Genomic DNA, 26,061 nt, shown 5'->3' on the forward strand with positions numbered 1-26,061 from the left:
CAAAACAGAGCACAGGGGAGAAAGGGAGGTAGCTCCTGTAAATCTCAGTAGTGAGACCACCTCTGAACTCTTCCATACACATGGAGAAGGGCCAGGCTGGGGTGAAATTGTTAAGGGAATAAGGGCTCAGAGGGGGCAAGTGATGCTTCAGAAACTAGGGTGTGAGTCTGAGTCTATACAGTAAGGGAAGACACTAAATATGGGGCCAAAAGGCCCACCCCAGAGAGGAGGCACCTGCCCTAGTACCCACAGTGGTACAGGGCCATGCCACTGGGGTTTCTACACAGCCTAGGTAAGAACATCCTCCCACTGGGCTGCCTCCCTACACCTGGATAACACATTTCTCACGGAACTCTCAGGTGACTCATTTGGCCTACAGACTAGAGGGGGTACCCTGGATGGCTTATAGGGATCACAAGAAAGGAAGGACCTCTCTTTCCATTCAGTAAATAAACAATTCTAGTTTAAACATTAGTCTCTTCAGGGTGAGATAGAAAAGCCCAGTTCCTAAGCCTGAGCTTGCTCACCAGTCTGTAAATAGTGCTTAGATGGTGGCATGCTTGCCAAGGTACAGCCACCCCGAGAAACCTTTCCCTGGCACTAGCCTTGTGCCTTGTCTAATTTTATTTATAACAGCCCTCTCTGGGCCTCAGTGCTGCCATCTGTACAAAGGAGGACCAGCCAGGTCATCTCTACAGGGATCTTGCAGTCGGTCCAGGACTTCATGAAGAATGGATGCCCTCTGGGCTTGGCCAGGCTGAGTGCACATAGAACCCTGCCCTGGCCCTCTGAGGCCAGCCAGCCAGGTACTGAGCGCTCCCCTACCTCCACCTCACACTCATACTCAGAGGCATCGAGCAGAGTGACCCGGCAGATGGCACTCTTGTATTTCTTCGCAATCTTCTGGGGCGATTTCTGAGCCTTGCTGGGTGTGGTCCTCTCTGACAGGCCATCAGCCTCACTGTAGTCCTTCTCTTCCATGTCTAGGCTCTGTAGGTTCAATCAAGGGAAGAGTTTGGTCAGTGAGCTTGCAGCTATGGTCTTTCATACATATTAGAAATAATAAGAAGGCAGCTGAGCTGAGATGGGCCCTAAAACGAGAGGCACTGGCCTACCCTCCAAGACTCACAGGACAATCAGGGTCTATGGGTGGTATATGTAGGAGAGCCAGACCATCCATGTGCAATGGGGTCAACTTATGTAAGGGGTCCACTTCTTCCCAGCAGACTACTGGGAAGCATCCCATAAAACCAAACTGGCCCAGTAGCCAGAGCTGTCTTGGCTCCCCAGGACAGTGAGTGAATTATCAGAGCATCCATCTTGTCTCCTCCTTCTCTGGTCTGTCACTGGGTCTAGCATGAGGTTGGCAGTTTGTGGACTGATCTAATGGAAGAGGAGGGAGTCCAGAACCCTGCCCACTAGTCCTAACTCTGCCGCTGACTCCCTCAGTGACCTTGACTAAGTCCCTGCCCCTCTCTGGGCCTGTCCTGAATTAAGGGAGGTAGCTACTAGACGATTCCTCAAATCCCTTGTAACTTTAAGGTGATGAATTTTGATCTAGGGTTATACTGGGTTTGCCAAGACAGAATGGATGGGCTTAAGGGGTAGGAACATACAATTGAAAGAACACCGGTTTTAAAAATCAGATCTAGATTTGACTTCTCTTTGTCACTTTATGGCAATGTGACTTTGGGTAACTCATTTCATCCTGCCAGGCCTCAGTTTCCCCAAGTGTAAAATGGTAAAATTAATAGTTACCCTCTTATGTTTGGGAGAATTAATTATAAAAACAAACACAATGACCCTAGCATAGTGCTCGACATACGAAAGCCCACTAATAAATCTTAGTTTCCTTCTTTCTTCCCTCTTGAGGAAATAGAATTGGTCCAGGCTGGTCAGAAGAGGGATGCCCCATGCTGAGCACACTCTGACCAGGACAGCCATGGTGCTCTCAGCCACCCACCTGTTCAGCAGGCCGAGTTTCCTGCTGGGGCAGATGCTTCTCATTGGAGTTGGCCTCTGGGTGGCCGTGGCCTGCAGGAGTCACAGGTGTGGTCACAGCAGCGGCTGCCTCAGGCTGCTGCGGGGCTTCCTCCTGAGCCTTCTTCACCTCAGAATCGGGGCCTGTCTCTGTTGTCATGGTGACCAGCACGCCTGCATTGGCATGAAGAAGAGCATGTGACAGGGGAGAGGGACAGCGATGGTGTGACAGAGCAAGACGGGCAGGAACCACACGTGGAGAGAGACAGATGGAGACAAATGGACAAAGGGCCACAGAGAGTAGGAGGGAGGGAGGGACAGAGAAAGTGGGGATGAGGAGAGAGTCGTGAGAAGTGAGAGTTAGTGGTGGCAGTGAGGTCACAGGCCCCCCTCCCACCCGGTGCCCACAGCTCCTCAGGGATCCCAATCCCTTGGCCCAGGCCTGGAATCTAGGCCCTTCCTAGGGATAATGAAAGTCTCTCCAGGGAGCCCCCAGGAACACAAGGGGCAGCCTGTGACCACCTCCAGGCAGGTCCCTCTGCCAGGCTGTCTCTACGACCACAGCACCTGGCACAGGGCAGCCTCTCAGTAAACACTGGGTGAACTGAACTCAACCAAAGATCCCTGAGCTCCCGGGACTTTCAGCATTGAACTCAGGGAAGCCTCTTCATGCCCCTAACCTCAATAATTGCAGCCCCACTGGCTTCACAGGGATGGTGTAAGGTTGGATCCAAAAGGAAAATGATGGGCAGGCACTTTTTAAAATACACGGTCCTGAAGATATAAAAGTCAGGGTTCTAGAACTGGGCCTAGACTCTGGGTCTGCCACAAATGGTGCAGTCACTTCACCGCTCTGGGACTCATCTGAAAAATGAGGGACTTAGAGCAATTAACTCTGGGATAGGCTATTCTTATCATTTTCCCTTTGGAAGAGATGAGCAGATTTCAGAGAGAAACAAGGACCCATTGCCCAGCTACTCTGTTGGAATAAGCAAGTTGCAGAGACAGAAAGGGAGAGAGAGAGAAAAGCATGGTCTCATTTTTACATTTAAAGAACAGAACAATAACCTCAACAACATATCTTTGTGTTTATACACATGCAGTAGAAGATCTGAAAGGATACTTATCAAACTGTTAATAAACCAAACCAAACCCATTGCCGTCGAGTCAATTCCGACTCATAGCGACCCTATAGGACAGAGTAGAACTGCCCCACAGAGTTTACAAAGAGCGCCTAGTAGATTCGAACTGCAAACCTTTATGGTTTGCAGCCATAGCTCTTAAAAAAAAAATAAGGGGTTAATAATTCAGAAGTGAATAAAGGAAAAAAAGAAAGTTCTGTAGGAAGCGGGGGAGATAAGAGAGGGAACTTCATTTTTTACTTTATACATTTTGGTATTATTTATTTTTTTTTTTTAATGAACAAATATTTTTTTAACCCACAATTAAAAAAAAAGAGAGCGAGAGGGGGGCAAGAGCACCCATCTCTGATCCCAAACCCCAGAAAAGAATTTGGAGCTAAAACCAGGGGAACAGAAAAGTAGGCAGGGAACCCTCACCCCTGAGATTAGACTCTCCTCTAAATCCATCGTATTAAATGAAAACAAACCAGACTAGACAGGCAGGTCCCCTTACCCTGCTTCTATCCACTATGGAAGCCCTTCAGTGGGTAGACAGACAGATTCACCCTGGGCTACCCACTTGCTCCAGGTCCCCTGCCCCACACTTCCTTTTTTTCTTCAGTTTTCCTGGGTCCCAGGGGGCACCAGCCCAGCCCATAGGAAACAGCAGCAGGTGAAAAGTCACCCTGAGCACACCCCTCAGCCACATGAGAGCTCTAGGACCTGGGACAAGTCAAGAGCATCCTCAATCCCCATGGAGTGGATAATGAGTGTGGTGCTTTGTAAATGGAAGCTCAGAGTACCAGTAAGAGGGTCTGTTGTCACTGATGCTGCTCAGAAGTCAGATCAGGAAGGAAAGGCCTTGGTCCCCATTGCCTCATCTCCATCCAGAAATGTTTTCCACTTATGTTATCACCCTGGACTTTAAAGCCATAGTTAAATAAAGGCTCTCCATCGTTTCTGTGACAATAAGTGCCAACTTTTTTTTTTTTTTATGCCAAGACACAAAGCAACAAGAGCTGCTCAAGGTGAGCTCAGTTAGAGTCAAATTGAGACTTGTCTGCCTGCCTCAGGATCTTTTCTAAGCCTGCACTTAGGGATTCATTGGCCGTTATGCCATATAAAGCCTATAGGCAACAACTCTTAAAATAGATGCCTACTTAATTTTGCTTAAAAAAAAAAATAGTGTGTGTGTGGTGGGGGAGGGATTCACAGACTAATCAGTATGTTTTCTGCTGTGAGAAGCGGAATCCACAGGATCCACGTGGGCCCAGGCAGTCTGGAGGAACAGGGCCCAGCACAGGGGCCTGGCATATCAGCTCCTCCTCTCTCCCTCAGATGGCCTCAGTCTGTGTTCAGCCCACACTCTGAACCTTTCCTGGGCCTCAATCTCCCTGGAAGCAACCAAGAGAGCAATCTTAAATATTCAGCTCCTCCTCTGCCCAGGTCTCCAGCAGAGCCGGCTGGCAGTGAATACCTCATGCTTCCAGCTGCAAGAGTCTTTTGAGATCATTGCATCTACTCCTTTTCTTTCACAGGTGAGACCCAGGGAGCAAAAGAGACTTAAGTGATAGTCATTTCCTCAGATAGGTCTTCCCTGGTTCCTCCCACCACCACCTGCCACCCCGCCCAGCCTCCTGACTCCTCAGATCCTAACTCCAAGCCCATTATTCTTCCCACTGCATTTGCTGCCCCAAGCCAACCCCAACAGAATCCCCTCAAAGGAGAAAACACTCAGGCCAGGCTGAGAGCCAAGGGGTGGCATGAGCCACCACTGAACCCCATGACCAGGGGCTCCTTAAATAAATGATGGTTCATTCACTCTCTAGAGTAGAAAAACAATGATGTAAAAAATAATGTCATGGAAAATATTTGAGTGAAAAAAAAGCATAATACAAAACAGTTTGTATCGATTGATCCTATTCTGATCAATAGCACAAAATACACTACACGGATACAGAAAATTCAGCAAAGTATTAACCATGGTTATTTCTGGGTAGCAGGAGAACAAGTTATTAATTTTTTCTTTTATCTGTTTAGCTGTAGTTCTTGAGTTCGCTACTATACTTGGAGATTCCTTGAATGATTAAAAAAAAAAGCAGAGGTTAAAAATAATTTTAATGAACTACAAAGAAAAATAACATTATTATTTTTTTTAAACCCATGATGAAATCCTTTATTTCACAAGTTCAGGGATAACAGCATGGTTCTCTCACTAGGCTACAGAAGGCAGGCTAAGAACCCAGTCTTGGCTCCTGGCACAGCCTGCCATGTAAGCAAGGTTCTGCCCAGGTCCCAGGTCACACAGCCTGGCGGAGCCCACTGGGTGGCCCCACCACTAAGGAGACCCAGGGGGAAAGCAAGTGCTAGTCCGCGCAGTGCTCACTGCCAAAACGGAAGGAGGAGATTTACCCAGGAAACACTTAACACCCAGGCAGGATGTGATTTAGATTTGCCAGTGCATGTTTCAGCCTCTCAGAACAGCTGGGAGACCTGGAGGTCAATGTGGCAGGGAGTTACCAAATATGCTTATAGGCCAGGGAACGGAAAGTGAGGGCAGAGTTAGGTTTAAATAAAAGGGAAAATTTAGACAGGTGATGGCGGGGAGGGCATTTGGGCTGAGTGACCCCGTGGACAAACACCCAAGATGGGAATAAGTGGGGCTGTGCAGGGAACAGTGAGGAGACCTTGCAATCCTGATACCTAAGAATGAGAAGCTGTAAAGTTAGGTGGGCTCCTAACAGCCTGGCAGAAGGACAGCTGGGGAGAGATGAAGAGCTGAGGGTGGTGCGGGCAGCCCTACAGAGTCAGAACTGTTTCTCTGCTGGAGAAGGACAAGGCTCCATCACTGAGCACCACTGCGGACCAGGCCCTGGGGCTTCACACACAGTCACCTCATGGAGCCCTCGAGGGGCAGCAGACCAGGGGTCCCACTGCTCAGTGATTAAGAGCACAAGCTTTGGAGTCAGGCTGACCTAGACCCAAAGCCCAGCTCTGACACTTACTTGCCTCTGTGACCTTGGGAAGTGATTTCACGTCTCTGAGCCTCAGCTGCCTCACCTCCCTCTCAGGGTGATGATGGAGATTCAGTAAATAATGTAGAGAGAGCACTCAGCATGGAATGCACCCAATAAAACAACACTGAGAAGTAGGCTCTATAATTACAGGCAGTAACGGGAAGCTGCACTGAGGAATGGCCTAAGAACCAGGAGTTCAGAAGTGCCCGGCCAGAATGGATAGAGAAAGAGATGTTCGAAGAGACAGAGGCCAGCAGGGCCAGACTGACAAGGGATTAGAAAGGGAAAAAGTCAGCCAGAGAAGTAAATGCTGACAGTGCCCACACTAGCTCTGTCTGGAGGAGAGGGGCTGGAGAGGTCCCGGATGCCCATTTAATCTGGCCTGGGGACCGCCCCAGCAGGTTGTCAGCATCTGATACTCTTCCGCAATGCAACCAGTCTGGCTTCCCTGGCTCGCCTTCCAGGGACACTAAGCCGCTTTCACATGCCGTGGCTTTCTATCTGGGTGGCCTGCAGAGAGGTGTCCTACTCTGGCTGAGACGATATCCACTCAGCCTCAGAGTTGTACCACTTATTAAAAATTAACCAACTGAGCATCTGGTTTATACATCAGACTCTCTAACCAGAGTTAGCATGAGTCAGCATCTCTGAGTTCCAGTAGCTCAGATTTGCTCCTTCTTCTCCATCCCCACAGCCACTGCCCAGGTCTAAGCCACTATCAACTTGTGCCCAGGTAGCTGTCCCAGCTCTGTCCAGTCTCCCTGCTGCTGCGTGGGCCCTCCTAGAGTTTATTCTCCACAGGGCAGCCACAGGGATCTTTTCAAAACCTCAGTTGGATGCCCTCTTTAAAACCCTCCAATGGCTTCCCATCCAACTAAAATAAAAACTCCTTATCAAAGGTACAGGTCCCTTCATGATATGACTCCTGCTCATCTCTCCAGCATCAGCTCCCACCACTGCCCATCCTCTCCCCTCAAGCCCCACCATGACCGTGGGCTTGTCACACTGGCTTTCTGTCTGTTCCTACCATGGGGCTTCTGTCCTTACTGTTTCCCCTGCAAGGACACTGAGCTCCTCCAGATCTCAATCTATACACCCTGTTATGGGTTGAATTGTGTCCCCCAAAATATATGCTAAAGTTCTAACCCCTGTACCTGTGAATGTGACTTTTTTTGGTGAAATGGGGTCTTTCTTTGAAAACATTATCAGTTCAGTCATACTGAAGTAAGGTGGGCCCTAATCCTAATCCTTTCTACTGGTGTTTTATAAAAGGGGAGAACAGACATGGAAACAGGATCACACAGGGGAAGACAGTGTGTGAGGATCTGTCTGCAAGCCAGGAGCTAAAAAAGACAAGGAAGGATCTTCCTCTAGAGCCAACAGAGGGCACAGGCCTGCCAATGCCCTGCATTCAAACTTCTAGCCTCCAGAACTACGAGAATAAATTTCTGTTCTTTAAAGCCACCCACCTTGTGGTATTTTGTTATGGCAGCCCCAGGAAACTAAGACACACCCCTTGCCCACCCTGTCTAAAGTGGGCCCCTCTCCTTATTATTATTATTTATTGGTCATATCATGCTGGGATTTTTTTCGTAGCAATTCACAAATTGAGAGTATATTTATTGATTGATTTACCTATTTGTTTTTATTCCTCCTCCAGAATATAAACTTCATAAAGACAGGAACTTGGTCTACCTTGTTTGCCATCGTCCCCAGGGCCTAGCACAGGTCTTGATAAATAACAACAACAAAGCTAACATTTATAAAGTTTGCTATTTTTCAGGCACTGATCGATTGGTTAACTCATTTGATTCACATAATAACCTATAAAGTAGGCACTCTTACTGTCTCCTTTTCACAAAAGACAAAACTAAAGCACAGTGAAGTAACTTGCCCAAGATGGTACAGCTGGTAAATGGCAGGGCCAGGATTCAAACCCAGGGGATCTGGCAACAGATGAATGGAAGATGGATGAATGGATGAATACAAGGATGATGGGTGGATGGAACACCAGCAAGGCAATTTCTAAGTCTACTTAACTGAGGACCAGAGACCTGGGCTGCGTTCACCTCAGGAGGCTTTCTGGTTACAAGCCAGCCAGCCTCTCCCAATCAATTTTAAGCATCTGTCTTTTCCACTCAAGATCCTGATATTAACATCCTTATTTTACCTGTGAGGACACTGTACCTTAAAAAGGCATACTGATTTGCCCAAGCTCGTGAAGCTGGGCCAGGTCTCTCTGACTCCAAAGTCCTTCTCACTACATGACATTTCAGCACCCCTGGGGGACTCATACTGTGCTAATTTCTCCCAGGAGTGAGGCGAGTCAAGGAAAGACTTCTCAAAATTGAAAGAGACAATTACACTGGGGAAGAGCCCTGAACTCGGAATCAAGACCATTGCTTCTTGTTTCAATGCTACCACTTCTATCTGATGGTCCCAGGCAAGTCACTTCCCCTTTCTGAGTCTCTGTTTCCTCATTTGTCAATGAAGAATATCCTCCCGCTTCAGAGCAGGGCCATGTAGATAAAAGATGTTACAGAGAATAAAAGAACTTCGAAATTTGAAAGCTGAAGTCACACTAAATACAAAGGAAAGTATGTCAATATGTTTATGACATACACAGGAGAACCAAGCCTTTATACACATATACACAGTAGAACATCAAAAGGATACACACAGCCACATGGCTCCATGGTCATGAACAATCACGCCCTAGGCAGCAAGGGTGTTTCTTCTAAATCTTGGACACCGACAACTTTTGTCTAGGTATTCTTGGGAATTCTGAGCCAGGTAAGAGAAGAGGTGGTAGTAGAAAGGAGGAAAGAGAAAGAGAGATGGGTAGGGTGTAACGGACACCTGTAATGGATTGAATTGTGTCCCCCCAAAATATGTGTTTTAAGTCCTAATCTCTGTGCCTGTGGTTATAATCCCACTGGAGAATGAGTTTTCTGTTACTGAGGCAGGATTAGTGTAGGGTGTGTCTTGAGTCAATCTCTCGCAAGAGATAAAAAGAGCAAATTAGGCAAGCAGACATAGGGGAAGAGAGATGCCAAGCCACATGAAGATTGCTCAGGAACAGAAGCTCAGAAGAGACAAGGATCTTCCTCCAGAGCTGATGAAGAAAGAAAGCCTTCCCCTAGAGCCAGCACCCTGAATTCGGATTTCTAGCCTCCCGAACTGTGAGAAAATAAAGTTCTGTTTGTTAAAGCCACCTACTTATGGTATTTCTGTTATAGCAGCACTAGATAACTAAGACAGCACCAGAACACCAAACTAGGCAGAAAGCGAGACCTTTTTGTTTGATGTTTTCAACAATCACAGTTACCAAGGTAACTTTTCTTTCTTTTGGGGAAGTCAAGGGGCACAACTCCCTGAATCACGCCTCCTGGGCTGTTAGTCTCCATTTGCACTCCCAGGTCCATTCCCCGTACAATGAAGTGGGAGGCCGACGCCTATAGCCTATTCCTGGAGCTTCATCGCCTGCTGGTTTATGGTTGGGTTTGGCCAATGGGAGGCGCTAGCAGGAAATCAGAGAGCAGGAGAGAGAGGTCAGGATATACCTTCCCCAGTTTTCCTCCCTGTGGTTGTGGCAGTGACTGAGCCCCAGTGTGAAAGTTCCTTGCACAGTTCCAGCCATCACTGAACCGTGGCAACACCATTCCCTTCCTCTACACTTTCAGGGTGAGGGGTGATAACATTAAGTTTCTCATTTTGGCTAGTTTCTGGGGTTAAATACCCCTTGTGGGTTCCCGTAGCGTAACCCATACCTTATTAACCTCTCCTCAGTTGAACTGAGTGAAATTCTGTTTTCTGCTAGAATCTCACTAATAAACTTTCTGACACTACATTTCTATATGAATTGGGGGCAGGAAGGAAGCCCTAGGAAGATGCAGTATAGTCAAAGTGGTTAAGGATGACAAAACGGAAGACAGGGAGACCTTGAGCAAGTCTCTTAACCTCTCTGTGCCTCGGTTTCTTCATCTGTAAAATCACAACGACCATCTCAAGTACTTCACAGGTTTCCTGTGAAAACTGAATGAGATTATGCACATAAAGCATTTAACACATGTCAACACCCATAGTTAGTGCTCAAGAAATAACAGATATTCTTATCTTTATTATAAAGTCTAAATGTTGACATGTTAACAATAGCATTTCCTTGGGAAATTACAGATTTTTTTTTTTTTTACCTTTTAGGGGGTTCTTTGAATTCTCCAATTTTTCTACTCTGAACATGTATTACTTTTGGAGTCAGAAAAGAATTAAAAAAAAAACAAAGAGAGCCTATTAAGGCTTGTTCTTTCTCTCACAGTTGCTGGAGATGATGTTACTTCCCACGGGGACTTCCCCTGAATGGAACATTCACTTCCTCGAGTGACAATCACTGGATGGACATGAATGAAATGACGGCCTGTGATGAAATGCCGGGGAGGAGGGGTGCAGGCTGAGAGAGCTTCCTCTGGGGCCTGTGCTCCTCAGCCACGGGAGCCTCCCAATGGCAGCAGAGGGGTCTAAAAGGGAGCGAGAGCCTGCAGCCATTCTTACTGGTGCTCAGGGCTGTACGTGGCAGTGGGAGATGGCAATTTGTCAGAGGCTTAAATAAAACCAAGCAACGTGAAGAGGCTGCCACCCGTCAGCACTGGCTTCTTCCCCAAGGCTTCACGTGCCACAGCGGAGTCACAGACTGATGTGCAGTTGTGGGCTGGGGACCACGTGACATGCCCAGAACTGCAGCGTAACAGCATCAAAAAGGAGAACTAAAAAAAAAAAAAGGAGGGGGGAGGAGAACCGCCTCCCTCTTGGACCACATTGATGACTATGCAGGAGGCAGACTGAGACCTCCCCCTCTAGCAGGGCACCCTGTGGGAGCTGGGTACAGTGCTGGCTATCTTCCAAACTTTATCTCATTTGAGAGTCACAAGGGCCACAGGGGATAGGCGAGCTTACTCCCCAGCTCAACCTGACTGACAAGGTCACATGGCTAATCAGTGCGAGCAGAGCCAGGACTAGGACCCAGGTGTGCTGGCTCACAGTCCAGTGCTTTGCCCCCTCAACACTGCTACGTCCCACGATCTCCTACTTGCTGTAAAGCATGTAACCAAAGCTACCGTTGCTCTGGATGTAGAAATAACAGCAGCAGTATCAACCCTCCCACGTCCAGGACGCTCTAAAATTTACAAGATCCTTTTATAATCATCATTTCACTTGGACCTCACCAATGGGGCCTTGGTGACAGGAAGTGTGGAACAGTGGTTACAAACATGGGCTTTGCAGCCAGAGTGTCAATCCTGGCTTCATTGGCTTGGTGACCTTAGCCAAGTTACATGACCACACTGTTATGTGACCACACTGTTACGTGCCAGTGTGAGCATATAAAATGAGAATAGTACCCTCTATACATCAAAGAAGCCCTGGTGGCACAGTGCTTAAAGGCTCAGGGGCTAACTCAAAGGTCGATGGTTCTCCATGGGAGAAAGATGTGGCAGTCTGCTTCTGTAAAGATTACAGCCTTGGAAACTCTGTGAGACAGTTCGACTCTGTCCTATAGGATCGCTATGAGCTGCAATGGACTCAACTGCAATGGGCATATATCCAAGGATGTAGTGAGGATTAAGCAAGGTAATACACACAAAGCTCACCCCGGCACAGTGTTTGACATGGAGTAGATACTCCATAAGTGACAGCGATGGCCTGATCAGTAAGGCTGTCACTACTATACAGATGGATAAACTGAAGTCCAGAGAAGGTAAATTACTCTTTCAAGGACACTCAAGGTGTATAGCAAAGCCCAGGCAGCAGCTCATAGTGTCTAAAGGAGAATTTGAAAATGTCACAGATGAGCTCCATACTGGGTGAGTGAAAGAAGGGATTCCCTGAGACATCCTCACCCTCTGAGGGCACAGGACAGGCCAACTCCAAGCAGACTATCTCTCAGTGCTCTTGCCCCCTCGGGTTCCACTGGTAAGAGAGGACAAAGGGGAAGGGAAGAGTGGTATATCTTAATGGGCAACTTGCACAGTCTCATAGAGTCTGGCTTTCTCTCACTTGATTTTCATTAATTGTTTAAACATTATTATAGTTCATAGTCAGCATTATTTGGAATTGAGTAAAACTGGGAATAACTTTTAAATATCCATCAACAGAGAACTGGCCAAATTAACCAGGCTTTATCCATAAAAAAATTTTATTACAGAAGTATTCCTACATATTTCTTGTGAAAATTTTTAAGATAGATTTTATATGTACTGACATGGAACACAGTTGATATGTAATTACATGAAAAATACAAGTCATAAAATAATCTGTAATTTATGGCCCCATTTTGGTTTGTATATGTTTATGTAAGCATAGAAAATATCCTGGAAGGATACACACCACCCTGTTCTCACTGGTTATTTCTGGAGAGAAGAATCTTGGTTAGGGAGCCAAGGAGAGAATATACTTCTGAATTATTAGAATGTTTCACACATTTCCTTTGTAATTAAAACCAAAGAAAAAAATCAATATAATACTAATGATGTATTTTAATCAGTCTTATTTGCTTCCCATAGTACATGCTATAACTCCATTTTTGCCTGTTTTCTTCCAACCTCTTTGTAGATACCTAATTTTATACCACTAAGTGCTCATAATTTTGTGGAATTTAAAAACTTTAACATTAATTATATCAGAAATATTTCCACATTATGACATCATCATTACCACCTGAGTAACATTAATGGGATGCTTCATTAGGGGCTAGTTCCATGCTAAGAGTTTTAGATGCCTTATCCCACTCAGCCTTGACAACAACCCTAAAAGCAGGTACTTTATTATCCACATAACAGATGGGGAAATTGAGGCTTAAAAAGATTAATTATCAACCAGACTGAGTCCAACACAACTTGATGGTACCTGGCTACCACCACCAGCTGCTCTGACAGGGATCACATAAAGGGTCCTGGACAGAGCTAGAGAAAAATATAGAACAACATTCTAACTCACAATAAAAGATCAGACTTGCTGGTTTAACAGAGACTGGAGACACCCCGAGAGTATGGCCCACGGATGCCCTTTTAACTCAATACTGAAGTCACTCCTGAGGTTCACCCTTCAGGCAAAGATTAGACAAGCCCATAAAACAAAATGAGACTAAATGGGCACACCAGCCCAGGGGCAAGGACAAGAAGGCAGGAGGGGACAGGAAAGCTGGTAATGGGAAACACAAGGTTGAGAAGGGGAGAGTGTTGACATGTCGTGAGGTTGGCAACCAACGTCACAAAACAGTATATGTATTAATTGTTTAATGAGAAACCAATTTGCCCTGTAAATCTTCATCTAAAGTACAAGAAAAAAAAAAGATAAATTATTTTCCCAAGGCCCCAGAGTTAATAAGAACAGCTAGCCCTGGTCAGTGCAAGTCCCAAGTTCCTACTCAGAACTTCTCTACCTACTCCACTCACAGACACTGGATGGTGAGGTTAAAAGAACATGGCATGCATGGTGAAGGAGGCCCAGGTCCGGGGTCTTATTACCAACCTGATGTTGGGTAAGTCATTTCCCCCTCTGCTTTGTTCACTCAATCATTCTTTCACTCCACAAGCATTTGCAAATCACTGAACTACCCTGCCCTTAAGGAGGCTGTAGTCTAGCCTCAAGTCCTTTATGCACAGGATCTAACCCCTGCCACACTTCTGTCACCAGGCAGTTGTAAGCAATGACATGCATAAAGGATGCAAAAAAGCTTTGCAAATGCACAGCTCCATATGCTGTCAGGGTAAGTATTTCTGTGGCTGTTAACGGCTGTGTATTATTTTATCCAGTGGATGTTCCAAAATGTACTCAATCATCTCCCTATTGTTGGACACTTAGGCCAAATTTGCTGCTATTATAGAGAAAGCTCTGATGGGGATTCATCCAAAGGAAAAAATTCAAAAGAAAGAAACAACCAGATGCTCAAAGAAGATGCTGCCTAACCTTCCAAATGACTGAAGGGAGATGAGCCCTTCATCTCAAACTTGCCAGGCTTCAAACAGAATTCATGAGCTCTTTGGCCTCCCCCACCCAATGCTGCTCCTCCCCCAACCAGCCCTGCCAGCCCAGGAGGCATCTTAGTGCAGTTTCAACCTTCCTCCCTCTTCACACTTCTAAACCCACTTGGTTAATGTTTCCCCTGCAAGACCGAAGTCCGTCCCCTCCTTCTGGTTCATACAGTCGCCAGAGGCACCTTTGGAAAACACATTTCTGTCCTGTCCCTCACCTGACCAAAAACCTGCAAAAGCTTCCAGAGCCTCCAGGCTCAAGTCAAGTGGAAACATCTTAGCCTGACATTTAAGAGAAGGAAGCAGGGAGAGAACTAATGTTTACTGAGTTCCTGTAATGCCAGCACTGAGCTTGGTGTTTTATGTAATAACAACCACAATACAATCACTATAAAACTGATGTGTTCACCCACATTCTACAGATAAGGAAACTGAGGCTCAACCAGCCAAACGATTTGCTCAAGGCCACACGGTGAGTATACAGCAGTGCTGGGACTGGAACCTAGGTCTGGAGGAGTCCAGAGCTTCAGCGAAGACCCAGACAACAACCTGACTTTCTGGGTCACCTTCTAGCTCACCCATCCCCCCTGCACCATCTGCTCCTTGCACTCCCAACCAATGCCATTCTTCAAATGCATCCCTATTTCTTTTCCCTCTCACCTGGGGGAAGGGGTCTCCATTCTCACAACTATCAAAGACTGGCTTGGCCATTAGGGCCCAGCTCAAAGACCCCCATCTCCTTGAATCCCTTCCTGATCACCAAAATAGGAATCCATGCTTAGCATACACACAGGGGTGGATTAACCAGTATGCAATCTTTGTCGTGGTGAAAAATAGGTGAAATTGTGCACTACGGATTAGTAAGTAAGCACAAGTAAGCCCGTGTGCACTTTTCTTAATGGGCAATCTGTCCCTGCATATACAATAGCGCACTCTTTACCCTCCCCCGTGCCATGTCTGTGTCTCTCCCCTTGAGGAGAGGGATGCATTGCTTCCTTCCTATTCTCCAGAGGCCACACTGGGCCTGGCATGCAGGAGGTCCTCAGGGAATGTTTTCCAAACTGAACAAAGCTGAGTATAACCTCTGATAAGAAACTGCAGGCTGCCTGGCATGGCTGTGAGGAACTTGGGCTCTGACCCATACTGCCGGGTTTGAATCCTAGCTCTCCCATACCCTGGCTGTGTGATTCTGGGCAACTGCCTTCCCCTCCCTAAACCTCAGTTCCCTCAGTCTGTAAAGTGGAGAGGATTACAATACCTATCTCATAGGGTTGTGTGGCAATTATATGAGTTACACATCTAAGCCCTTACAATAGTTGCTTGGTATGTAATAAGTGCTCAATAAATGTTAGTTGTTACTATTCTTATCCACAAGCCTTCAGCCCACAAAGGAAGCAGTCCCACCTGTGCCAGCCTGTTCCCACGCCACCCTTCCGCCCAGGCTACAGGGCTTCCTCTTCAGAGTTCCAGCTGGTGGTGCCCCTGCATTCCCTCCCCTGTGGTTTCTAGCCATTATGGCCCTACCATATACGGCAGGGGTGGGTGTCAGGGTCAGTTGATGTTTCATGACAGCCTGTGGGAGCAGGAAATCTGGAGCTTCCCCATGTCTAGGGGACCCTGATCAGGAAGCAAAAGGCCAGCCCCTCTCTGAGGGCCCCCAGCCAATACCTCTCTGCCCCTATCTGTGGAACCACTGTAGCTTTCAGGCCACAGAGCCACCCCTGCCTTACCAGACCCAACACACAGATCTCTCCACCTGGACCAGACCTGGCACACCAATGAATTGACCGGCTCTGCTGGACACCAACCTGGTACCCCCAGACCCTGCCCAGGTATAATGCCATGGGAGAGAAAAGGGCTCTGGACTCAAGCAGTCCCATATTTTCTAGCTGTGTGACCTCAGGCAAATTATTTAAGCTCTCTGTGCCTCCATTTCTCATCTGTAAAAAGTGACTAGTCATAGCACCTACCTGATAGGGTTGCTATGAGATGATGCAAAGCATTTAACACAGTGCCTGGTGTACAGTAAGTGCTCAATAAATGCTGTCATTCTGATTGCATAATCATTGGTATTATGCCAGGTAGAGATTATTTTACGAGATAGGGACACAGAATCCCAGAAAGGGGCCCACAGCAGCATCCATCTGTAGCTAACACTGATGCACTTCCCACCTCAGCTTGTTCTAGTCAAGAGACCCTCTTCCCCTGCCCCTGCCCTCTGGAGGCTCAGTCCCAGAACATCCCTGGGCACCCAGCATCCTCTTGGCTCTGCATACTCCCAAGAGGGCTCAGGACCACTGATTACCCATTCTTTCAGCCCCGGCCCATTATCTAGGAGGCAGCCCTGGCCTCTCCTTCTCACCACTTGGGAGCAAGGGCAGTGAGGCTAATGTAAAGCCCCTCCTAAAGGGCAGCATCAGGCTTCAGGCTGTAACGCCCAGCCCTAGGCAGAGTCCTACATATGGAAGCGGAGCAACTGGGAAGCAGGCATTCAGGCTGGGAGGATCCCAAGCCAAGTAATAGAACACCTGGATACATTAGTGCTGGCTCTCTCACTCAGTTGCTATGTGACCTTGGACAAGTCACTTTTCCTCTCTAGGCCTCATTCAATCTTTCAGTATTTACTGAGTGAGGTCTACAGGACTAAGTGCTGTTCTCATGTTGGGGTTATGTGCAAGCAAATCTCCGAGAAATTCACAAAGAAGAGCCCAGGGAACTGCCACACAGTCCAGAAAGGGTTTAATAGGAACAAGACTCCTGGTACTGACCCCTCCAGGACTACCATGAGGTGCCCCTGAGATCCCAGGGACCATGCTTTGTCTCTGCATGGGGACCACAAATACTGGGCATAGATGGAGTCATCAAACAGGCATGACCTCAGGGTGGCCCGCAGAAGCCAGCTCCATCCCTGCACAGAGCTGGCAGAGCCTTCCTGGGCAATGGTGGCTCAGAGAAGAGGCTGGCACAGGCTGCCTCTGCTGCAGGCTCCATCTGGAGGGATGGGTGGGCAGGCAGGCACACAGCCCTCTATTCTCATACCCTTGCCCAGGACAGGCAGCACTAAGTCTCCCAGGAGCCTCTGAGGGCACCATCCCAGTCCCCAGCTCTCAACCTGACTCAACTACAGCTGATTCTGGAAGATTCCTAATGCAAGAGTGGTAGCAAGATGGAGCAGCTGAACCCTACATGGCCCCAGACAGGTCCTAAATCCAGTCCTCTTACACTCCCACCTCAGGTGCAGGGGAGGTGGTATGTGGATCCAGAAGTGAAGGCAGGAACACGTGGTGGTGCTCTCTCCCCCATCAATGCATCCTCAGCATTCCAAGGGAAAAGCAAGACCACGGCCAGCAGCTGAGTGAGACCAGCAACCTCAGATCGCCTACCTAGTCCTTGTCCATTCCCTAAAAGTCCTCATGGGCCACGCTGAGCCACAGCTTCCCCAGCCAGTGCCCTCAGCACCCGGCAAGTACTCTGGTGATGTAGTCACTTGCCCTCCCTCCACTCCTGCCCCCAAGACCCCAGCCTCTTGGGACATTTGACCTCTCCAAGTGTGAAGGTACCAGACACAACTGGGGCACCCAAGTCCATCCCTTCTAATCAGTGGGGACAGCCGCTGTCCAGGACAATATCTAGCCAGAACCACGGAGATCCCAGGGCTAAGGTCCAGTCCCCCAGCTTTGGGGGTCTTGGAAGAGAGGTGGGAGGAGAAGGAAGCCCAGAATGGAGAAAGATCTGTAACCAGAGGGCGAGGATGAGGGCAAGAACTTCCCAGTAACACAGCATCCAGCCAAGAGAACGTCCTGCAGCATCTGAAGCCTGGACAGAGAGATCCAAAGAGCCCTCCGCCTCCATGGTAGGTAGCAGAATGGTCTCTGAGAACAGAGTGCGCTAGCCGTCCTAGCCCAGCACCAGCGACCAGGGACCGTTCATCCCCACAGAAAGCACCAGCCCACCGCCTCCCGGCCTCTCTCTCCAAGCCTCTGGGGAGGCTGCAAACGTGGGAGATGGAGAGGACAGGATACCGCCTTCCCCTACACTGGCCAGGGGGCCAGCAGCCTGCAAGTCAGTCCTCCCAGCCTCACTCCACTCATCCCCTAGGGCTGAGGCTGGGCCTATACGTACCGAACCCCCAGCTCCCAGTGCCGCCTGCCCCCTTCCCCAAGTGCCTACCTGGGCCTGAGAGTCCCCATGTCGTCGGGCAGGCTGGGCGAGCGGCGGCCCCCTCGGCTCCTCCGGGCCGGCAGGCCGCGGGGCGGGGCGGGCGCGCGGGACCGCGGCGGGCTCTGCGGAGCAGCCTGTTCCGCGACACCCCCGCCCGCTGATGGATGCCGACTGCAGCAGCGGCAGCGGCGGCCGCGGCTCGGCGTGCGCCGGGGGCTGGGCACCGTGCCCACAGCCCCGGGCCTGGCGCCCGACGCGCGGCCAGCCCCCGCCCCGCCCCCGCCCCGGCCTCCTCGCCCAGTCTAGGGGCTGCCGCCGCGCGCCTGCCTCCTTCCTCGCGGCGGCCCTGCCCCTGCCTCCGCCTCCTTTCGCTGCCGGTCTCCTTCTCTCTCTTTTCTCAGGCTCCCAGGCCACCTCCTCCTGGTCTCTGCCACCCTGGCAGTTCCTGGGCCACTGCGGGACTGTGCATCGGAAGCCAACTCTTGCACCTCCGCTGTCCCCCACTCTGACCCTGGCCGGGGGGGGGCCTCCTAGTTGCTCTCCAACCCCCTCTTGGGGGCTTAGCGGGCAGAGGGGGGCGGGGGGGGAGGAAGGCGGATCCCTGACTCAGAAGGGGTGACTCAGCCTCAGTGGACCTCCCATCCCACCCCAGTCGTATACCCTCACCTATCCTGCAGCACAGAGCAGGGGAGAGCTTCCCTGGAACTCTGTCCCACCCCCATCAGGCGAGAGGTATGTGCAGTGCCTCCCGGGAATCCTCTGTGTGTGTGTGTATGTCTCTAAGTGTGTATGTGTGTGAGTGTCCACACCTGCATCGGTGAGAATAACCGTAAGTGCTACTAGCAGTGAGCATAGGTACCTGTTAAGGACTAGGCCTGTGTACAGATGTTTGTTTTATGTGTATACACACACTGAGTGTGCACAGGGGTTCCAAGAAGGGGTGGGGATAGGCAAGGGGCCTGTGGCACTGAAGCTATAGTTCTAAACCAAGCTAAGCCCTGCTGCTCCCCTCCAGCAGTACTGCTACAACTCAAAAGCCCCTCCGACCACCACACCTCACTCAATCCACAGGCAAGGATCTCCAACCAGCAGAGGACTGGTAAGCAGAGGGCTGGGTTCTAGCCCAGCTTTGCCACTGGATGCCACTGGCAGTTACCTTTGGGCAAGTTGCTCCCTTGCTCTTGCCCCAGTTTGCAAAAGATCAAAGAAAGGGTTGGACAGATCTATCTCTAGGGGCCCTACCCAGTTTGTGTGGAAAGTGGGGAGAAGATGGTAGACAACCCACAACATGATCTCCAAAAATTTCTGCCCACAAGTCCACATCTGCAACCAGCATGACTACAAATCCACTCTAGCCCCTAAGCCCCTGAGCATATACATCTATTCCTTCATTCTTCAAATAATTCCTGAGTGCCTACTATGCATCAGCTACTTTTCTAGGCACCTTAAAATCCAGTACACTGGGAACCACAGAGACCCAAAGCTGGAAACCAGCCCAGATGTGAGAGGAGCCATCCATCTCCCATGCTGCAATTCCCTCAGTGTCCACCTCACTGCGGTATCCATCGCTACTTCCATACTCCAGGGACAGGCATTCGCTCCTTCCCTCCCCCCATCAGGAGGACAATCCGCCCGAGGACCTAGTGGAAACCCTAGGGCCCCCACAGAACAAGGCTATGCCTTCTGCTCAGCACACCTCTAAGAACCCAAGAGTAACTGTTCCTTCTCCTTTTCACCCAAACCAAGCCTTTTCTTCTCCAAGAAACACAATGAACTCCTTCACTAGACGCTCCCAAGACACAGCCTCCTGTCTCTTCACTCTCCCTGCTGTCCACTAGGCTCAATGAACTTACTATTTCATATGCACAGCTGCTAAGAAACTCTTGCCTGCTTGCCTGCCTTTAAGTGTTTTGATTCTAAATGGGTTCTCCATCTCCTCTGCTCCCTCGCCCTCCCATCCATGGGCTCCTGTGAGCAGGAGGCTTTGGGCTGCACGTCAAGACCTTCTTCCTTCTACCTAGTTCAACTGTCTTACCCTGAACCTTCCTCCCCTTCCTTCCTTCCACCAGGCAAGAGCCCTCCCCACTACTCCCTGGGGCAAGGCCACTTTCCCACCCTCCTCAGCCGGATGGAGCCTCTCACTTTCCCAGGAGAATCTAGGCTATATTCCCAAAACCAAGGCAGGACATTCCCAGACATCATTCTGGATTTATACACAAAGGACCCAACTCACTTCAGATCAATGGACCGCACAGAGAACTGGGCTTCTCTTATTTGACTAAAATTTCTATTATCACTTTACAGTTTGTAAAACTCTTTCATATGTGATCTTTACAACATCTTATAATATAATATCCCCTGTTTTATAAATAGACAGGCTGAGGCCCAGAGTGGTGAGTGGCTTGTCCAAGGTCACACATGCTTAATGACTGCTTCTTGGACCATACCCTTTCTGCTCTAGCCCACAACCACCCTTCCCAGAGAAATTTGGGGATGGAGTGTGGAAGAGTATTAAGGGGTAGTCTCTGGAGAACACATGGCCCCTGTAGTCATCAGATGAAATCACTAGCCCAGTTCCCCAGACAGGGAAACTGAGGCACAGTGACAGGATCCACTGCAGGGCCAAGTCTCACGAAAGCCCTTGTGGAGAAGTGCCAGGGGCCCAGGTGAAAGAAAAGGAGGCCGCCCAACAAAAAGGGTCTTTTCAGTTCCTGTAGCTCTCAATTCTGCTTCCAGTTCTGGTTCTAACTTCTTTCTGTGTGACCTTAGGTAGGTCATTTGACCTCTCTGAGCCTCAGTTTTCTCACCCATAAAAAGGAGAAACTCTCCCTGTTCCACTGTCACTGGGTTGTTATGAGGGGAGGACAGCAAATGCTGGCAGAAGGGAAGCAACCAGGAGTACCCCATTAAGCCCCCCCTACTTTCTCTGCCCAGCCTCATTGCTCCCTGGTCTGCCTACGAGGTAGCAGAAATTCTTTCCTCTAAAATTTTAACTGGCGGGAACTCGATGCAAAAGGACCAGGATACAGGAAAGCCTGGAAAAGGATAGAAGTGATTTGCTCCTCTGGCTGGGAAGAAAAAGCACAGAGTGTCAGTCCCAGCCCTCCAAGGCTGCTTGATGGGGCAGAGACTTCGGAACCAAACACAGTAGGCAGAGCCCCTCAGAGATCCTCTCCCACCTCCTGTATCTTTCAAATAATGAAACCAAGGCCTTGAGCAAAGCAGCAACTTGCCAAGTCCATCCACAGGTAGTCAGGGGTTGCATGATTCCCAGCCAATAGGGGTCCGCTGGCTCCTGGGTGGGCTGGGTTGAGGTGGGAAGCACTCCCAGCCCAGGGATTTAATTTTTCATTCAGCAAGTACTGATGCTCACACTGAGCAAGGCGCTGAGCACTGGGGAAGGAGAGAGGAACTGGACACAGTCCTTGACCTTGAATTCATAATCAGTCCAGTGGGGGAGAACGACACATAAACCAATACATCAGAAGGTACTAAAAGATTAATCACCACCATTTTCTGAGCACTTACTCTGTGCCTGCCACTAGACATACATTCATTTATTTAATCCTTACAGTTTTTCTGCATTAGTTATTAACCCCTTTTGAAGCTCAAGTAACTGAGGCTCAGAGGGGTTAATGACTTCCCAAAGTTCATCCAGCTAGTAAATGGCAGGTCCAGGATGTGAAGATGGGTGTGTCTGATGCCAAATCCTGAGCTTTTACCCTTATGCTTTTCTCCCAGACTCTAGAGCTGTGCTTTCCAATATGGTAGCCACTAGCCACATGTGGCTATTGAGCACTGAAATGGACCTATACAAATTGAGATGTGCTATGCAGTGGTTGGAAACCCTGGTGGCATGGTGGTTAAGTGCTACAGCTGCTGACTAAAGGGCTGGCAGTTTGCATCCGCCAGGGGCTCCTTGAAAACTCTGTGGGGGAGTTCTACTCTGTCCTATATGGCTGCTAGGAGTCAGTGTCGACTCGACGGCACTGGGTTTGGTTTTCTTGGTTTTTATGCAGTGGTTACTGCACACGCTGGTGGCATAGTGGTTAAGTGCTACAGCTGCTAACCAAAAGGTCAACAGTTCAGATCCATCAGATGCTCCTTAGAAACTCTATGGGGCAGTTCTACTCTGTCCTATAGGTCACTATGAGTTGGGACCGACTCTACGGCAATGGGTTTGGTTTTTGGGTGTGGTATGTAGTGGTTAAGTGATGGCCTGCTAACCGAAAGGCTGGAGGTTCGAACCAACTAACTGCTCTTTGGAAGAAAGATGTGGCAGCCTGCTTTCATAAAGATTATGGCCTTGGAAATCCTATGGGGCAGTTCTACTCTGTCCTATAGAGTCACTACGAGTCAGAATTGACTTGACGGCAACTGGTTTGGTTTTTATAAGTGTAGAATACATACTGGATTTTGAAAATTTATACCAAAAAAATAAAATAAAATGAAAAAGAGTATAATATATCTCATTAATAATTTTTGTATTGAAATGATAATATTTTAGATCTATTAAAAAAATTAGGTTAAATAAAACATATCCTTAGAATTAATTTTACCTGTTTCTTTGTACTTTTTAACACGGCTGTTAGAAATTTCCTGCCACTCATCTAACTGTCTTACTGTGGTGGCTTGTATGTTGCTGTGATGCTGGAAGCTAGGCCATCAATTTTTTTTTTTAATAATTTTTATTGTGCTTTAAGTGAAAGTTTACAAGTCAAGTCAGTCTGTCACATATAAGCTTATATACACCTTACTCCATATTCCCACTTACTCTCCCCCTAATGAGTCAGCCCGCTCCCTCCTTCCAGTCTCTCCTTTCGTGACTGTTTTGCCAGTTTCTAACCCTCTCTACTCTCCCATCTCCCCTCCAGACAGGAGATGCCAACACAGTCTCAAGTGTCCACCTGATACAAGTAGCTCACTCTTCATCAGCATCTCTCTCCAACCCATTGTCCAGTCCCTTCCATGTCTGATAAGTTGTCTTCGGGAATGGTTCCTGTCCTGGGCCAACAGAAGGTTTGGGGACCATGACCGCCGGGATTCTTCTAGTCTCAGTCAGACCATTAAGTCTGGTCTTTTTATGAGAATTTGGGGTCTGCATCCCACTGTTCTCCTGCTCCCTCAGGGGTTCTCTGTTGTGCTCCCTGTCAGGGCAGTCATCGGTTGTGGCCGGGTAACATCTAGTTCTTCTGGTCTCAGGATGATGCCATCAATATTTTATGTATCAGCAATTTCATGACAAATAGTGAAAATACTGAAGTTGTCAAGGATTTCATTTTACTTGAATCCACAATCAACACCCATAGAAGCAGCAGTCAAGAAATCGAATGATGTATTGCATTGGGAAATCCACTGCAAAAGGCCTCTTCAAAGTGTTAAAAAGCCAAGATGTCATTTTGAAGACTAAGGTGCACCTGACCCAAGCCACGGTATTTTCAGTTGCCTCATATACATGTGAAAGCTGGACAATGAATAAGGAAGACAGAAGAAGAATTGATGCCTTTGAATTACGGTGTTGGTGAAGAGTATTGAAGATACCACTGACTACCAGAAGAACGAACAAACCTGTCTTGGAAGAAGTACAGCCAGAATGCTCCTTAGAAGCAAGGATGGCGAGACTTCACCTCAAGTACTTTAAAAAAAAAGGACTTTAGACAGTAGATATTTTTGATAGACTTTAGACATGTTATCAGGAGGGACCAGTCCCTGGAAAAGGACATCATTCTTGGTACAGTAGAGGGTAAGTGAAAAACAGGAAGGCCCTCAACGAGATGGACTGATACGGTGGCTGCATCATGGGCTCAAACGTAGCAACGACTGTAAGAATGGCAAAGGGCCAGGCAGTGTTTCATTCTGTTGTACATAGGATCGCTATGAGCCAGAACCGACTTGATGGCACTCAACAACATTAGAAATTTTAAAATTACAACATAAGTGGCTCACATTTGTGGCTTGCATTGTATTTCTTCTGGCCAACACAGGTTTGTATATCTGAGGTCCTAACCAGGTCCACAGGGAGCTCTGATGGCACAGCGGTTAGGAGCTCAGCTGCTAACTGTAAGGTTGGCAGTTCAAATCCACCAGGCAGTCCAGGCGAGAAAAATGTGGCAGTCTGCTTCTGTAAAGATTTACAGCCTTGGAAACACTGTAGGGCAGTTCTACTCTGTCCTATAGGGTCACTAAAAGTTAGAATCAACTCGATGGCAATGGGTTTGGGTTAACCAGGTCTGTGGGGCTCAGAAAAGGTTTCCTGAAGGAGAGGTCACCTAAGCTGAGCTGGGTTAAAGGAGAGGGGGGCATCCAGGACAAGAGAGCAGCGGGGAATTCTGGCTCCACCCCCAGAGAGTAGCAGGGCCTGGGTGGGCTGAGCTACAGCCCCAGGCAGCTGTGAGTGGGGCCAGCCCAGAGGGAGCTCCTGGAGCCAAGTTTTTTAAAGCAGCATGACTCACAGGCCTAGGAAGTTCTGCCTGACGAGGCTGTTTTCACTGATCCCTGGCACTCTCTGGAAGGCACCACAGGGTGGCTGTGTCTGGGTGTAAGGAATGGGCAGGGCAGATAGGCAGCAACCCCCACGTGGCAGGGACCTCCCTTCTTTTTCTGCAAGCATTCCTCCCTTCTCCTCCAGAAGCACTGGAGTCCCCTGGGACCTCACCCTCCCCTGGAACCTTGCAGGCCAGACTGTGGGAACCACATACTCCTGCATTTGGTTATATTCTAGCGTGGAAGAATGACGATGCCTCAGAACTGCACAGCGTGTTACATGGTACAAAGAGCTGTCCCATGCCTAGTGTGGTGTCAAGGACAATGGTTACCTCTGGGTAGGAGTTTAGGGCCAAGGATGGGGGAACGTTCATTACTACGGGAACTTTGTGACCCTGGGCGAGGCCTTAACCTCTCTGAGCCTCAGTTCCAAACTCTGTAGGGTGGGGATGATATCTATCACCACCTCTTAGAGCTGCTAAGAGGTTAACATGAGAGAATACCCACAACGGCTTAGAATGGAGCCTGGCACAGTCAGCGCTCCCTTCCCTACCTTTGTTCCCTCAAGAGTCCCTGAGTACCCTCAAAACAAACAAACAAACAAACAAACCTTTGCCATCGAGTCAATTCCAACTCATAGAGGCCCTATAGGACAGAGTAGAACTGCCCCATAGGGTTCCCAAGGAGTGGCTGGTGGATTCAAACTGCTGACCTTTTGGTTAGCATCCAAGCTCTTAACTACTGTGCCACCAGAGCTCCACTGAGTACCCTCAGCCTCTCCAAAGTCCACCTAGCCTTAAGGTTGCCTTCCTTCCAGGAAGCCCCTGCTCCCTGCGTCCCCCACCTGTCTCCTTCTCTGGCCTGCTGGACCACTCATCCCTTGTCTCCACTTCTGAATTTGAGGCTCAGTTATCATGAGGCACTCTGGCCTCTCCAGAAAGACTCCAGTTCATCAACGGCAGGGGCCTTGCCTCCTCCTCCTCCTCTGTACCCACAGTCAGGACCCCTGAGCAAGTCTGGGCATCCTAGAGATACTCACACCCCACTCCAGTGGCCAAAAATGATGCAGGTCTGGATTTATGTTCACATGCTAGTCTCCACTGCACACATCTTAGGGAGCTGGCCCCGCTTGGCTCAAGGTGTTCCTCAACAGAAGAATCTTCCGTGGTTCCCATTCTTTGATGAAGCAACTCAAACCCATTGACCTGACTCTCAAGACCCTTCACAACCTGACTCATCTGGCTTTTCAGCCTCATCCTCCGCAGCTCCACATGA

The 26,061-nt window shown here is 48.7% G+C and overlaps 1 protein-coding gene across 9 annotated transcripts in view; it reads right to left on the reverse strand.

Moving 5' to 3' along the window:
- The window catches only part of EPB41L1 (erythrocyte membrane protein band 4.1 like 1), a 143,654-nt gene that overhangs the window by 56,044 nt on the left and 61,549 nt on the right, over nt 1-26,061 (reverse strand). For 8 of the 9 annotated variants that reach the window (XM_049868836.1, XM_049868835.1, XM_049868839.1 and 5 more), the window contains 2 exons: nt 1,964-2,154; nt 826-990 (listed from right to left, as the gene is read on the reverse strand). In XM_049868836.1, coding sequence (XP_049724793.1) covers nt 826-990; nt 1,964-2,140 — 342 coding nt within the window. In that variant the 5' untranslated portion in view covers nt 2,141-2,154. Of the gene's footprint in view, nt 1-825; nt 991-1,963; nt 2,155-18,312; nt 18,500-26,061 lie in introns of those variants that run through there. The other variant, XM_049868837.1, reaches the window with a different exon arrangement.

Source organism: Elephas maximus, chromosome 25 (assembly GCF_024166365.1).
Source record: "Elephas maximus indicus isolate mEleMax1 chromosome 25, mEleMax1 primary haplotype, whole genome shotgun sequence".
NCBI lineage: Eukaryota > Metazoa > Chordata > Mammalia > Proboscidea > Elephantidae > Elephas > Elephas maximus.